General features: G+C 42.7%; 1 protein-coding gene across 6 annotated transcripts; it reads right to left on the reverse strand.

Moving 5' to 3' along the window:
* Positions 1–1,002: 1,002 nt before the first annotated feature.
* LOC306893490 (protein PHTF2) lies at positions 1,003–15,398 on the reverse strand. 6 transcript variants are annotated; one of them, XM_079455335.1, is made up of 18 exons: positions 14,680–15,398; positions 8,784–8,873; positions 7,146–7,202; positions 5,898–5,967; positions 5,612–5,770; positions 5,087–5,273; positions 4,740–4,901; positions 4,292–4,478; positions 4,044–4,208; positions 3,746–3,967; positions 3,477–3,605; positions 3,116–3,388; positions 2,821–2,952; positions 2,657–2,743; positions 2,419–2,574; positions 2,216–2,311; positions 1,946–2,071; positions 1,003–1,858 (listed from the first exon to the last, which is right to left on the reverse strand). In XM_079455335.1, the coding sequence occupies exons 2-18, from the start codon at positions 8,826–8,828 to the stop codon at positions 1,838–1,840; spliced, it is 2,274 nt and encodes a 757-aa protein (XP_079311461.1). In that variant the 5' UTR covers positions 8,829–8,873; positions 14,680–15,398; the 3' UTR covers positions 1,003–1,837. The 6 variants fall into 6 exon arrangements, with proteins under 6 accessions (XP_079311461.1, XP_079311463.1, XP_079311464.1 ...); XM_079455337.1 differs by having other exon boundaries at positions 4,292–4,475; positions 14,680–15,374; XM_079455338.1 differs by lacking the exon at positions 4,740–4,901 and having other exon boundaries at positions 14,680–15,383.
* Positions 15,399–16,323: the final 925 nt, after the last annotated feature.

Here is a 16,323-nt window from a genome sequence, read left to right on the forward strand (position 1 = left end):
ACACTTAAATGAAATTGCTTACATCATTGGGACTTTCAAAAGCAAACTGAAGGTGGGTGACATTGTTGCATGTGCTTCGCTTGACCAACAGAGGTCGCCAGCGCGGCGTGTTTCCAGTTTATTAAAGCTTCCAGCGTCGTGTTGTCTTTCTTTTCTTACTTATCAAAGTCAAATCTAACAGTGGGCCTCATTCATCACACATTCATAAATATTAGATTTGCGTTTATAACAGACCTTCCCGAAAACTCTCCTCCAGATTCAAATCCATTCATTTTATTTATACAGTAATTTTTACAATGTTTCAAAAAATAAAAACAAATAACGTGAAAATTATACAGTATGAATTACAGCCACGCAAATGACGTATCTAGGCATGCTGTGGAATATTCTCGATTCCATTCTGAGGTTTGACACGTTATATTACATGAATGCATACGAGACTTATAACCACCAAGACGCTTTTAGACATTTTAAATAATCCCTGGTGTTCTTTTTAAAACAGCCACCTGGTGGCGCTTGAGAGTGCTTTGGCGGAAATGCTTTTTTCCGCAAACGCGTTGGTTGCTCTGAATTCGAATATCCGCGGCAGTAACACGTTGCGAGTATTTTATTTTGAAGAATATTGCTTAAATATAAAAAATGAGTAATCAGCAATATTAACTTCTCCATTGTTGTGTTGAACAAATGTGATTGTTGTTGGGCAATGTAGTGTTTGTCTTGGCCCTGCTCCACTGTGATTCTACGGCTGTGTAAAAAGGGATAGTAGTGAGCTCTCCGTTTACCCAAAGTTATTTAGTATTTCATATTATCTCACCTATGAATATTTTTTTGTACTTTTTTCTCATTACTTCTGAGCACCTCTTAAAATTTATATTTTCATCAGATTTGACCTTCACAGCTTTTATATTCACTAAGACGTTAAACTCTTCACATTTTTCTATAACCAGCATCCGAAACTCAGTCAAAACACAACAGAAAAAAAAGAAGACACTGTCTGTTTTTCCCAAATAGTGTTTTATGTAACAGCTAATGTTTCCTCTATAAATACAGAAATACAAGTGTCTGTATGAAACTTTAACAGAGAACTAAATAATTACACTAATCACAAAAACAACTTTGTCAGCACTTTTTACAAACCAGCGTATAGTCTAAACATCCATCTCTAAAATGGAAAAAACAATAAATAAACTTTGGTGGTTTAGCTGACAGTCCTGTATTACATAAAAACAGCAAAAACTTCTGACATTAAAATGTGTAACCTTTTTCCTTTAAAGTGCACAATAACTGCAGCTCTGAAAAAAACACATACACACACACTAACAGAACACTCAAGTGTCTATCACAGACACACACACAGACACACACACACCAATAGTGTCAAACAAAAAGACACCGTACTTATATAAACGTACAATTATTGCAGAGAATATAAACTCACATTTCAAACTCAAAACTGATGAAGACTTCAACAGACTTCAATAGATGACATGTATAAAACTGTCATATCAACTTTCATTCAACTTCGTGTGCATGTCAGTTTAGGCCGAGACTCGCATCCAAATGCATAACATCCGGCGGGACTTTTACACATCACAGTTGTAAATGAAACATGTGATTTTTCTTTCCTATGAGAAAATCACATCCAGAGTGAAGGAAATAATACTTAAAACAATTGTAACAGCTAAAACAAATACTTATAAGTAGCTGAATTGCACGATTTTAACACTGATAACAACAGAGGTCATTGTCAGGACGCCCCTGATGAGGGGAAACAGCACCGCCGTGTGTTCATCACCTACAGCGTCAAGTCAGGAAACCAAAACCAGAAGATTGACCATCACGATTTGATCTTCCACAGCTGTGAATGAAAACGCAGAGAGTGAACAAACGTGCGGACACAAAAAGCAGCTCTCCACAGAAACCATCAGCATCCAACAGTCCTGACCTTTAGATTGAATCCCAGCAGGTCACTGATGACCCCCGACACGGCCGACAAAATGACCACCTGAGTGATGTTGTACAGAAGCGGGTTCATGGTGAGACCGTATAAACGAAACGGAGCGTCTAACTCCTGAAAGACACAGACGGGTACACATACCGTCACTCAGTTTCTCTTGTCCATCACTGTGCAATAAAACCCTTTGCTTCATTAAGAGGGTTCTGAAGTCTAATTTCAGTCCTAAATGCAGATTGTCTGTGTGTGATATGTGAATACCTTTAATAATTTGGTGGCCAGTTTGAGGACATTGTTGACCAGCGTTAGTTCTTCTTTCTTATTTGGTTTCTTCTCCATCTTCAAGTACAAATTAATCTGAATGAAGTAGAAACACATCAATATAGTATTCTGGGATCGTGTGCGAGCATGGGTGTGTGAAATCATTACACCTATGGACTGTAATAAAGCAGACGTGTGTGTACCTGTTCTGTCAGTAGGATGGAGGTGTTGCTGTACTTCCTGCTGGTCTCTGAGCCCAGTGTGACGAATCGCAGCAGATAAAGCGACAGCGAGGTGCACCAGATCACCAGCTCCCAGTTATAATGAAACTCCAGGAACGTCTCGTGCATGTGCAGCAACTGAAGCACAAACACACAATGAACACTGCAGCAACATGTGGAGTCATGACACAAAAACACTTTATATCATCCAAAGACTGACCTGAGCGCAGCAGATAAAAACCACAGACAGAGTGAGAAGAAACGCAGAAGAAACGATCACGTCCACCGAACGCTGAGGACCACGCCGCTGTGCACACACGCAAATGTTAGTTTACACCGGAAATCATTTCAGAATGTCAAACAAACTTAAAGCACAATTTGTACCTTCAGGTAGGAACGTAGTGAAAGCCACATCTTGATGTTCTGAACTTTCTTCAAACGGAAATGAGGGACTTCAGATTTTCTGGCTCTTCGTGCTGATGTCAAATGACCGAACAGCTTTGCAAACAGAAGCCGCTGAAAGACGCGAAAATTAAAAAAGGCTTGAGCACAAAAAAACAATACATTTTACAGTAACCTAACCGTAGAGTTGCGTGAGCAGAAGCTGAAGGTGATTATCTGTGTTTTTTTGTAATTCAGCCGACTGAGAGTTGTACATGTGGAACTGTGCCGCTCTCACCTGCTTGTACGTTCTCTCTGCGACGCTGAGCAGAAAGAAGAAAAGCCAGATGAGACACACGCGCACGAAGAAGCTCACGGTCACCATTGCGACCACCAGGACGTCGGTTGTGGAGCCGAAAGCGACGGACACGAGCTCGCCGGGCGACAGGGACACAAGCTGCTCCGGGTCTTTATACTGGAACAATCTAAAGGCGAAGGGAGTTAAACCCAGAGCCACAGACACCAGGTTGCCCAATATCTGATAGCCGATCCCGGGCATGTACAGATTCACCTGTAAAGCACACAGGAAATGACATCACACTGGATCAAGCTGAACAGAAGGTATTTGTATAGAGAGTGTTTGTAGCGTTAACACTAACCCTATTCATAATCATACCGCTGATCTCCAGCACAGACATGTCGGCTTTCTTACACTCATTTCCTTCCCACACGATGGCGCTAACGCGCTCCAGACCCGGGTTTGAACTGTGAAGCCACGGCGCGTGACCCTTGACCGGCAGAGACACATAACACACGTTTATAATGAACGAATGAAGAGCAACAGTTATTTGTCTGATATTTATAACAGCACTCAATCAAAAAGTAAAGCAAATCAACACCAGGTGTGTCACTAACAAAGACAGCTCACTTGATGAAATGGGTCGTCTCTGAACTCTTTCTTAGAGGAAGAACAGACGGCCAAACCGTCTGCGTCCGTCTCGCTGGTGCAGGATGAGCGGCACTCGGCGCAGTGCAGGAAATCTTCCCACAGCACATCCTCTGTCTCCGAGCCGTGCCGCGCGCTCTCCGATTCCTGCGTCCGAGAACTTGAGCAGCGGGAACTGCAGCTTGTTCCTGATTTCATGGTCTCCTGAATTAAACGAGAGTAATAAATGAGTGTGTGTATTTTCAGAGTCGCGCCCATGTGTCCGTGAGCGTGTTTGTACCTCAGTAGGGTAATGCTTTTTGTAGTGATGTGTTTTTCTGTTGCGTAGCGTGCAGTCGCTGTTCTTCTGCTCCGCTCCCCTGTGGAGGGCGCTGTAGTTCTCTGGGTCTTCTTCACTGGACGCTTCATCAGACACGTTCTCTGCGCTGCGCGCTGCCTCGGGCTCCTGCAGGCAACACAAGACAGAAATGCGCTTCAGTCACTGCCGTGTGTACTAGCTCACTAACACATGTGCATGCGAGATGGTACCTTGCTGGTAGGTGTGGCGTTCTGGACGTTCCAGCAGGTCTCTTCTCCACGCAGTAGGTCGCAGTGCGGCTGGTGAAACTGTAGCCGCTCCTCGCTGCTTTTACTGGTGAAACGTCCGTCCAGAGAAACGTATCCGTTGTCGGTCTCCGTCGACTTATCGATGGACTGCTTGGACTTTTTAGACCTACTGGAATGACAACTAGAGAATGTGAGCAGAACAGCCTGAAAGGTTTCTGGTATCACCTCAGTGTGGGCTGAATCAGCCGTATAGAAGTCAAAGTTCAAACATGGAGCAAATGAATGAAACGGCTACAAAATCCCTTATCCAGCGACAGAAACACAGAACCAAAGTGAACCGTTGCGTCCGTCATTTATCCCACCAAATGTGTTTTTAGCAGAGGGATGTTGCAGCCTAGGAGAAGAAAATGAAAGAGACAGAAATACACACCCCGCTTTAAAGATATCATGCCAGAAATCTCTGAAGAAAGAGCCGAGGCCGCGGGTGCCAGCAGAGACGGAGCTGTGCGGCGCCCCCTCCTGAGCGTTATCAGTAGTGCTAGAACCATCCGCTTCTCTATGAACCTCCAAATGAGCGGATTTCCTCAACTTCCTTCAGCGAGAAACATTAGAAGTGCAGAGCACTTAGAAAAGTCCAGAACAGTGTCATATTTGGCTTCAGAGCTCCCAAAGTAAAGATGCAAAGGCAAAAGCTTGAAATATCCCATTAGAGCATCGATTTCACGATTCATTTACAATAAAGTTTGATGATCTCATGTGCAAAGACACGAATCTCACCTGCGCCTCTTGCCGCTGAAGCCACCGCTGCTGGTGTTACTGCTGCTGGGGGTTTTGGGTGTGTGTGTGGAGACGATCTGACAGTGAACCGTTCCCAACAGCAGCATAAACCAGAAGGCACCGAACACTTCGGTGGCGGGAATCACATGAGTGCTGGAAATGCTGAAGAACAGCACGGCTGCAAGAGCTGCAACAGCGAAATGACAACAAACACACTTCAGGGAGAGAAGACACTTCAAACACTCTGACTTGAGTTACACACAGACGCACACACACACACATGTGTGCCAATATGAACAGACTGAAACACGTCAAAGATGAAATTTAACACGACATTAAGGCTGTCGGTGCAAACCACAAAGTGCTTTATGTAGTAAACTTCCCCTCAATCTATTCACACACACACACACACACAATCTGATGACATCACTAAAATGTAAAGTTTTCTGCACAGATGTGGCATGTCAAACCCCTCTTCACACGCACACCTGCATCCACTGTCATGTGTCATGACCACACACTCACCTTGCAGCAGATAGAGAGACAGAAGCAGGTAAAAGATTCCTCTGGACGTCACCTGAATCCACCAGCGGAAGAAAAAAGGGAAGAAAACCACTCGGACGATGCCCTTCCGGGTCAGAGACGTCCACGGGCTCTCGGGCTTCGCCTTGGCAAAAGCCGACCCTGAAGAGAGAACAAAAGCACAGTAGATACATGAAGATCCTATTTACCACACAGAGCAAATTTGATTCAACACACCACAGATCTCAGATCAGATGGTTTCAGGTTCTGTGATGTCATCACTTCTCACCTCTGACCAGATCCACATCGATCAGGTCCGGTTTCACATGACCCGTCTTCTTTGGTTTGTTTCTCAGACCCTACAGACAAAACAACAATCCCAGAGGGCCTTCAGATGAGAGAGTTAACATTACGAAATTACAAATTCAGAATAAACCTTGTAAAATACATCTGCAGCTGTTCTATTTGACATTTACAAATTAATTTGAAAAAAAAACACCTTGAAAACAATGCAATGTAGATTTGTTTGATGAAAATGTTTTTTTTCATAATAAATATATAGACAGAAGAAAGGTCATGTGTTTGTGACGTCCTCCTCTAATATATATATGCAGTATATACACTACACACACTATCATGCTGTGAACATTTATGAGCAAACTCATCACTAACTTCCATATGAAACACTGCCAACAAGCCCTCATGATAACAGGTTACATGTAAACTACACACACACACAGTGTTATAATTTCTGTTCACATCATCATACAAACAAAACTCTCTCTCTCTCTCTCTCTGCTGTCTCTCTGCTGTCTCTCTGCTGTCTCTCTGCTGTCTCTCTGCTGTCTCTCTGCTGTCTCTCTGCTGTCTCTCTGCTGTCTCTCTGCTGTCTCTCTGCTGTCTCTCTGCTGTCTCTGTCTCTGTCTCTGTCTCTGTCTCTGTCTCTGTCTCTGTCTCTGTCTCTGTCTCTGTCTCTGTCTCTGTCTCTGTCTCTGTCTGTCTCTGTCTCTCTCTCTCTGTCTGTCTCTGTGCTTATCTCAGAGAGAGAGAGAGAGAGAGAGAGAGAGAGAGAGAAGATTATTGATGGTCTGATCTCAGATATATATCTGCACAAATAAGCATGACAATACACAAACTCTCTCTCTCTCTCTCTCTCTCTCTCTCTCTCTCTCTGTCTCTCACGTGACCTGTCCATCAGTCAGGTTTAAAAACAGATCACATAATGCTAATGTATTCAGGTAACTGGCTCTCTAAATGAGACAAATCTAGAAAGATGAAGAGTGTTTAGTGTTATTGTGTCATCCTTTCATCAGAGCAGCATGATGCCAATCTAAACATGCTGCCAAACAACACCGTACACACACACACACACACACACACACACAGCTCCACCTGCAGACTGACAGCGGCAGTGCTGTACTCACCCGTCTAATAAACTGCTTGTGAGGGGGGTGATAGAGTGAGAAATGTTGAACACAAACAGATAGAAATGATGTGAGAAGATAAGAGAATGAATGAAGAGTGATTGATTCTTTACCTTGATCTCTCGCTGCTCCACTGATTTCTCCCAAATCTGTTGATCATATGCACCAATCTAACACACAAACACCACCATGTCATAAATCATTACAAAGATGTCAACTATCTGGTATGACTATGTATTGCCTGATACAGTTCCACACTTCTAAAGAAACTCAGAACACTGGACAACAAACAGACAATAATATGAGAAAAACAACACAAACCCTTATCAACAAAATCCTTCAAAACATATAGAAATACATTCAGTCACTTCTAATACAGTCAGAGAGAGAGAGAGAGAGAGACAGAGAGAGAGAGACAGAGAGAGAGAGACAGAGAGAGAGAGAGACAGAGAGAGAGAGAGACAGAGACAGAGACAGAGAGAGAGAGAGAGAGAGAGAGAGAGAGAGACAGAGACAGAGACAGAGACAGAGAGAGAGAGAGAGAGAGAGAGAGAGAGAGAGAGAGAGAGAGAGAGAGAGAGAGACAGAGAGACAGACAGACAGACAGACAGACAGACAGACAGACAGACAGACAGACGTCATCTCCACTTGGTTGAATTATGTCCACAAATGAAATGAAAGTGTCATTAACACATCACATCTCTGTGGCCATGATTCTGCATATTTCAATCACTGTCACACTATGATTTCCGACAGTACGTGTTGTCATGAGAACACATCTTTAAGGTTTCTGTACTTCGGGTCATTGGTCTGATTGTTACCGGGGGTGATATGTGCAGCATAGTGTCATTTACACACTGGAGGTGAAGACGCAGCACTGAAGTCACGCTGCAGTGGAAACAACTGAATAATTCACCAGTTTATTCTCATTAAACATACAGCAGGAGAACCCATGCACACAGGTGTGTGTGTGTGTGTGTGTGTGTGTGTGTGTGTGTGTGTGTGTGTGTGTTGAAGATTTACATTGCTATGGCAGCCATGCAGTTACATAACAATAACAACCTGTGCCGCAGTGGAACACACACGGACACACACACACACACACACACACACACCGACTCCTTTACATCGATGTTTTCTTTGTAAATGAATGACATCACAACAGCAGCGCTGCAGAGGATCTGATCATGACAACACAACACACACTGTTTCTGTCTGGAATGATGATGTGTGGGTTTCTAAATAAAGCTCAGATGTTTGACCGAGCTGTAAGTTAACGCCTGTTTCCTGTAACACACACACACAGCTCTACACAGACTCCTGGTGCGGTTTACAAAACAAATGCACTTGCATCAAGTGGTTTTATTGCTTCTGGTAATATTCTTGGTTCACAAAATCACACTATTCCATATTCAAATGTTTGTATTCTTCATAAAAGTCTAATTTATTAGAAAACAAACACTTTACTGATTCACATGTCATCAGCGGTTAGAAGAATAGAGAGAATCTAGAGTTGATAAGACTCATGTTGAATGTCTGACAGCGTTTAGACTCATGTCTGGATGTCGTGCAAGCGCTGAGGTTAATGCGTGTCATCTATTTTATGCTCTGTAAAGTCTGTACTGTAGAAAAGCTGTGTCTCAGTGTCCACACTCACAGACAAAACATTGTTTCAGGTGTTCTGAAGTGGAACTGAGTGACAGAATCAAATATGAGTATAGAACATCACACACACAAACAGCAGAACTTACCTTCCTCTGATACCACAGCACAGGATCACGCACTTTACACGCCATTTACATGTAACAGGTCACACACACACCATCATTTTAAGCTGTGAACTGAGAGAGAGAGAGATCAGTCAGGCAGACAGCATTGTGACGCACTAAAAGCTCCTCTTACCAGAAGCACAGGTGTGTCTGAAAAAACAACAACTAACACATAAGCACACAGGTTTGTTTTTGGGACGTGGCATTGACGTCTGTTGCTGAACACTGATCTAATGGTATTGTCTAACCTAACCCATCTCTGCATTACACACACAAACAGACAGGGCAGCTGCTGGTGACATGTGTGTGTTTAAGCAGTCAGTCACAGTGACATAAACACATGTGTCATTCATGGGACGCATGAGTACATATCATATGTGTAACTAACCCTACATGTATGAATGAACAATCATCAGCATAACATCATTTTGAGTGGTTTTAGTTTTCCTTTACCAGCGTGTTTAATACATCACACACACACACACACGTATGACATGTGCAGTCATTTCGCTCTTCAGAACAACAACAAGAGCAGGCAAATGACATTATTTACATATTTTACATACAAACTCTCTCCTCCCTACCCATTCCTGAAACACTAACACACACAGGATATTTATCTGTGATTTACCGGTGAGAAACTGGGCATGTGGGTGACCCGCCCTGACACACACATCAGAACATGACTATCAACCTGCTCTACAGGTGACACACACCCTTATGGCTAAAATACACTACCAGACTTTTGCTCTGATTTTCAGTCTAGACATGTTGCAGAAAGTCTGTGCCATTCTGCAGTTTTGATCAGTTAGTGTGTTTCTATCTGAAACTTTTAAAAAGTCTGCAAGTGTATGATGTCTAGTTTAAAAAAATCTGTTCAGATTTTAAAAGATTCTTGTTTTCCAGCCATAACACGCAGGGCGCAATTTGTGCCGGAAACAAATCCGATCCAGCACCTCATTTGGCAGATCCCTCTCCTCCTCAAGCGCTAATGGGAAACGTTCCTGCTGACCTGTTACGTGCATAATTTTATTAAAAACCATGTATTATCATTATAATGGCAATACTTGTTTTATTTAGACAATAAACAGGCTGTCAGGTTTAAAATTCGGGAATATTGTGTATGTGTGCGTAAGGCACCGAGCAGTTATAATAGCAGAAACAACTTTTTAAAAATCTCTGTGATGATTTATGGTCAAACACATATGACTACGAGAACGTCATTAGATACTGCAAACATGCAAGAACTCGTTCGATTTCTAAAATATAACAACTTCACCCCTCACACTGCAAGCAAGCTAGTCACCAGGGGGTCTACCCCAATCTGCAACTAACACCGCAGAACCAGATCTCTAGTGACCATAGTAACCCACACCAAACCATCAAGATAAGACATACAGTCCTATATACATTTATATGGAAATGTACATAAATCCATTTATAACCTTACCATGTAACCCAAAGTAGTTTGAATTAATGTGCATAGAACTACTAGAATTATTAGATTTGCAGTAACTCGTTTAACCAAGATGATATGTAGATCATGTTTGGGGTCTATGAGCTGCATTTGTGATGTCCCTAATGTTAATGTTTGTTGTGTTTTGGTCAATCTTTTCATATTAGATTTATTAAACTCTTAGAAGTTCTTACTGAACATTCAATCAGCTTCCAAATGCAAAACAAATGCTGGATGACAAAGACCTCCAAAGGTGCCATCTCCTGATTGGGTTAGTCACATCTGTAGGATGTGACCTATCCTTACAGCTTAAAAGAGACCACTGGCTCATCCGTCCGTGCTGTGCTTTCTCGCTTTTCTCTTCACCCGGACCCCTAAGTGTGTACCAAGTTGCAGCCTTGTCTTTCCAAATACAGACCCTCTCCATCAACTGGTTCTCTCTGATCACATCCAGCCAAGATCGACTGGAGCCTCCACAAACTGCATCAGGACACTTTCTTTCTTTTGTTGGGCAAGACATGCAAGCATCATACTTCGTCTCATTAATGGATGCGAAGAGCATCATTAATCCTTTTAACAAAGGTGATAAGATAAGAAACTAATGTTTTGTTCAGGCTATTGATCTTCTGAATATCAAATAATGCCATAAATCCATGCTGTTCTTCGCTCTGCTTCAACTTTGACCTTCTTCCAATGTTAAACTGTATGTGTATATGTTAGATTAGTGTGTGTCTAGTCTAGGTAATAAAGTCCTGTTTTATGTCACAAGTGACGTTGTTTGTAGTTCATGCTCATAATCCTGAGGCCCTAATCATGCTGTTTCTTGCTATCTGCTCGTAATGCTAGGTGATTTCCCCAAATCATGAATTTGATCCAGATACATATCATTTTTTATAATCAATTACATGAATCCCAATTTGGGCTGATATTTGTTTCCCTTGCAAAGAGGGGGGAAAATACTACTTGGAATTGTAGTCAAAACTCATGATAATTTTGATGGAGAATAGTGTTTAAATAATACTTTTCCTCATTGAATCCCCTACAACGGTTGTACTGTTACTCCAACAAATACAGTAAAAGATCTAGGCGTTATATTAGACAGCAACCTGTCATTTCGAAATCACCTTTTTCCACCTAAGAAATGTTGCCAAATGATGAAATATTCTGTGTGTTGCTGACGCGGAGAAGCTTATTTATGCATTTATGACCTCAAGACTTGACTACTGTAATGCTCTACTTAGTGTTTGTCCTGCATCATCAATAAACAAACTACAGTTAGTTCAGAACGCAGCTGCCAGAGTTCTGACCAGGTCCAGAAAATACCATCACATAACCCCAATGTTATCAACCCTTCACTGGCTACACATTAAGTATCGTATTGACTTTAAAGTTCTTTTAATCACTTATAAAGCCTTAAAGAGTTTAGGCACTACCTACCTAACAGAGCTTCTATCACACTACAACCCATCACGCTCTCTAAGATCTCAAAACTCTTTTGATAATACCTAGAATAACTAAATCCACCAAAGGGGGTCGAGCTTTCTCATACGTAGCACCTAAACTCTGGAATAACCTTCCTGATATTATTCCAGGATCAGACACACTCGCCCAATTTAAATCTAGATTAAAGACACATCTTTACAGCCAAACATTCACTTCATGCTAAATATGATAAATAAACCACCAGGAGATGCTGACATTAGATATTATTTACTAGAATAATTGGATTTATTATATAACACACCATGTAGTGTGTTTTACCCTTTCTTGGGTTTTTCGTTTTTCCCCTGTAGCCTACAGCTGCTTTGGAACAATGCAAATTGTGACGCGCTATATAAATAAAATTGAATTGAACAGCCTTTTTTATGCACATTTACAAAACATTTAAAAAGTTGGATAGAAAATTTGACAGAGATTACAAGAGATTAAGCACTGTTTACATGACATCATCATTGAGTATTACAAGTGTTTCCTGACAACCGCTCATACACTAACAACATGCAGCACCATCTGCTTTACACATCACACACAGCCGTGCAAGACTGTTTCTGATGTTTAAGTATGTGTGTGTCATTACAGCAAAATCAACACCTTATATCAAAGAATATCAAATACAAAAAGCACTTTTATTTCCGTTTATTTCTCGCCTGTCTAATTGGAGGTACAGACCTCCACGTGCTATGAAGTATTGGGGTGAAATCCTCAACTCTATTGTCAGATCTTATGCTGGTGCAGTGCAGAGCCCTCCTGGTGCATGCTAATACCCGACCTTATGTGGCCAGAGTCTCTAGGCTGTTTCTGGATGATGAAGGCATTGATGACATTGACCGAAACCTCACGTTCCCCAGACCTAAATCCAGTTGAGAACCTCTGGGATCTCATGTATTCAAAGCTATTAAGTAGCACCATAGACTGCCCAGAAGCTCACTTATGCTCTGATCCAGGTCTGAGAGGAGACCATGTGCCATCGACATCAGACTAACACAGGACCGACATCAGACTAACACAGGACCGACATCAGACTAACACAGGACCGACATCAGACTAACACGGGACCGACATCAGACTAACACAGGACCGACATCAGACTAACACAGGACCGACATCAGACTAACACAGGACCGACATCAGACTAACACAGGACCGACATCAGACTAACACAGGACCGACATCAGACTAACACAGGACCGACATCAGACTAACACGGGACCGACATCAGACTAACACGGGACCGACATCAGACTAACACAGGACCGACATCAGACTAACACAGGACCGACATCAGACTAACACAGGACCGACATCAGACTAACACAGGACCGACATCAGACTAACACAGGACCGACATCAGACTAACACGGGACCGACATCAGACTAACACGGGACCGACATCAGACTAACACAGGACCGACATCAGACTAACACAGGACCGACATCAGACTAACACAGGACCGACATCAGACTAACACAGGACCGACATCAGACTAACACGGGACCGACATCAGACTAACACAGGACCAACATTAACACAGGACCGACATCAGACTAACACAGGACCGACATCAGACTAACACAGGACCGACATCAGACTAACACAGGACCGACATCAGACTAACACAGGACCGACATCAGACTAACACAGGACCAACATCAGACTAACACAGGACCGACATCAGACTAACACAGGACCGACATCAGACTAACACAGGACCGACATCAGACTAACACAGGACCGACATCAGACTAACACAGGACCGACATCAGACTAACACAGGACCGACATCAGACTAACACGGGACCGACATCAGACTAACACAGGACCAACATCAGACTAACACAGGACCGACATCAGACTAACACAGGACCGACATCAGACTAACACAGGACTGACATCAGACTAACACAGGACCGACATCAGACTAACACAGGACCGACATCAGACTAACACAGGACCGACATCAGACATCAGACTAACACAGGACCGACATCAGACTAACACAGGACCGACATCAGACTAACACAGGACCGACATCAGACTAACACAGGACCGACATCAGACTAACACAGGACCGACATCAGACTAACACAGGACCGACATCAGACTAACACAGGACCAACATCAGACTAACACAGGACCGACATCAGACTAACACGGGACCGACATCAGACTAACACGGGACCGACATCAGACTAACACGGGACCGACATCAGACTAACACAGGACCGACATCAGACTAACACAGGACCGACATCAGACTAACACAGGACCGACATCAGACTAATCAGACTAACACAGGACCGACATCAGACATCAGACTAACACAGGACCGACATCAGACTAACACAGGACCGACATCAGACTAACACGGGACCGACATCAGACTAACACAGGACCGACATCAGACTAACACAGGACCGACATCAGACTAACATCAGACTGCTGTACTGTGTGCAGGACAGACTGTGATCTGGAGAAAAATAGCACAGTGAAGTTATTCCTGGAACAAACACCCAAAAATAGCCTTGAAAAGCTTCAGAGAGGAATGACTGTAGACACACATTTGGAAAATCATCGACATTCTTCATCAAGCAAAAATGATTTTCTCGTGAAGAATCGTGAATGCACAAAACAAACTGAATGACGGCAAATTATTCACACACACGAGTCCTTATAAAAGCCAAACACACACACACACACACACACGAGTCCTTATAAAAGCCAAACACACACACAAGTCCTTATAAAACACACACACACACACACACACACACACACACACAAACACGAGTCCTTATAAAAGCCTTCCACACATCTGAGATGAACTAAGATACTCGTCACGGATGAATGTGATTCTGTCTCTTTCAAACGATCGTTTACAGCACAATAAAACACATGTGTGATGATTATGGATGTTTATTTACCTCAGTGAAGATCTTTAGTTCTTCATTGCTCGACAGACTGAATCGTATGGTGATGAAGACGCTGATAAACACTAGGTTTTTATTTTGCTTCTATTTCTCTTTCGGTCAGTCTCAGTCGTGTCTCTCTCTCTCTCTCTCTCTCTCTCTCTCTCTCTCTCTCTCTCTCTCTCTGTGATCGCTTTCTTTTTGTCTTTCTGTCGGTCTCTTTACCGTTTAACTGGAGAATCACGGACTGCTTGAAGATCCGCGTTACCGACACGCGTTGAATAAACGCGCAGCTCAATTCACATGAACGTCTTATACCGACCGTATTACTGACAGTATATGCGTGATAACGGTCTAAACGACACGTAAAGTACAACGCAAATAAAAGAAGAATTTTCAATGGTGATGAGATTGTTTAGATAATCATATGTATGTGCTACAAAATGATTCATGTCTTCCTCTGGCGGTCCTGTGATAGAAACGCCTCAGAACGCGATTAGACAGAAACGTGTCTGATCGTGTCTTACTTCTCCCATTATAAAAAAGTCGTAACTATTACATATAGTCAAGTGTGTCTAGTTACAATAACTGATGATAAAACAACATTATGTGTTTTAAAAAGCCGTGATCTGATCGACGTTTCCTTGGACGCAAATATACAAACACATCCGGTACAAGCTGTTGAACCCGGAAGCAGAATACGGTTGAGCGACATCTGCAGGAAACGCGCGTCTGAAAGACTAATTTCATTACGCTCGATAATAAAATCATGTAGTCGTGACAGAAGGTTCGGGTTCTTATTGGACCGTGTGAGGTGAGAGTCGGGATTTTTTAATTGTGATACGCAAACGTCATAAATCCGCCCAAAACATGATTACTACACGTTACAATTATAAGCGAACTGTGGTTTCTGTTCTCAGTGATTTGATTCCTGATGTCTTTGGCTCAGCGCGTTCTTCTCACTTGGGTCTTCACACTCATCTTCCTCATCCTCCTGGTCCTGAAGCTCGATGGGAAGGTGAAATGGAGCTGGTTCCTCATCTTTCTGCCCGTCTGGATCTTCGACAGTGTGCTGCTGCTGATGTTGGGTGTTAAAGTGGCCGGGCGTTGTCGGGCGGGTTTTGACCCGAGACTCAAGGTCTGGTACCTGCTGGCTTTATTGCTGAAGGTTGGGTTCTGTTTGACTCTGTGCGCGCGACTCGAACAACTGACCAACCTGCGGCTCGTGTTCATCTGTGTGCCTCTGTGGACGCTCCTCACGGGAGCCATGATTGAGCTCGGCTACAACATCCTGCCACAACACACTAACTGACACACACAACACTCTTACTAATGTCATTCCGTCGACATGTTAAAACTTCAAATGTCACAATCATTCATCACTGAAGTCAAATGACATCATAAATGTATTCTGACGTGAAAAACCCTTCGTATTTTCAGCGTAAGCAGCGTTTCTATGGCAACAAACAGATGAGCACTGCAAGTTCACGAATGGCGGCAAGTTACGACGTAGTTTCCGTGCCGTTGTTCGCCAAATAAAGTGAAACTGAATGAAAGTTAACGCTGTCTTCATTAGACATTTGTATTTGTTTCACTTATGTATTTTGTTTTTGGTTAAACTCAAGTGTCAATTAAGTTGTTTGTATGTGTACAGAATGG

This window comes from Barbatula barbatula (genome assembly GCF_947034865.1).
Source record: "Barbatula barbatula genome assembly, chromosome: 4".
Classification (NCBI taxonomy): Eukaryota; Metazoa; Chordata; class Actinopteri; order Cypriniformes; family Nemacheilidae; genus Barbatula; species Barbatula barbatula.

Coding starts and splice junctions, on each gene's coding strand:
- LOC306893490 (XM_079455335.1), bottom strand. CDS start 8,828: ATGGCGTGTAAAGTGCGTGATCCTGTGCTGTGGTATCAGAGGAAG. Junction 3,606..3,745: donor GAGACGACCCATTTCATCAA/GTGAGCTGTCTT, acceptor CTGCCGGTCAAG/GGTCACGCGCCGTGGCTTCA. Junction 2,744..2,820: donor CACTACGTTCCTACCTGAAG/GTACAAATTGTG, acceptor GTGTGTGCACAG/CGGCGTGGTCCTCAGCGTTC.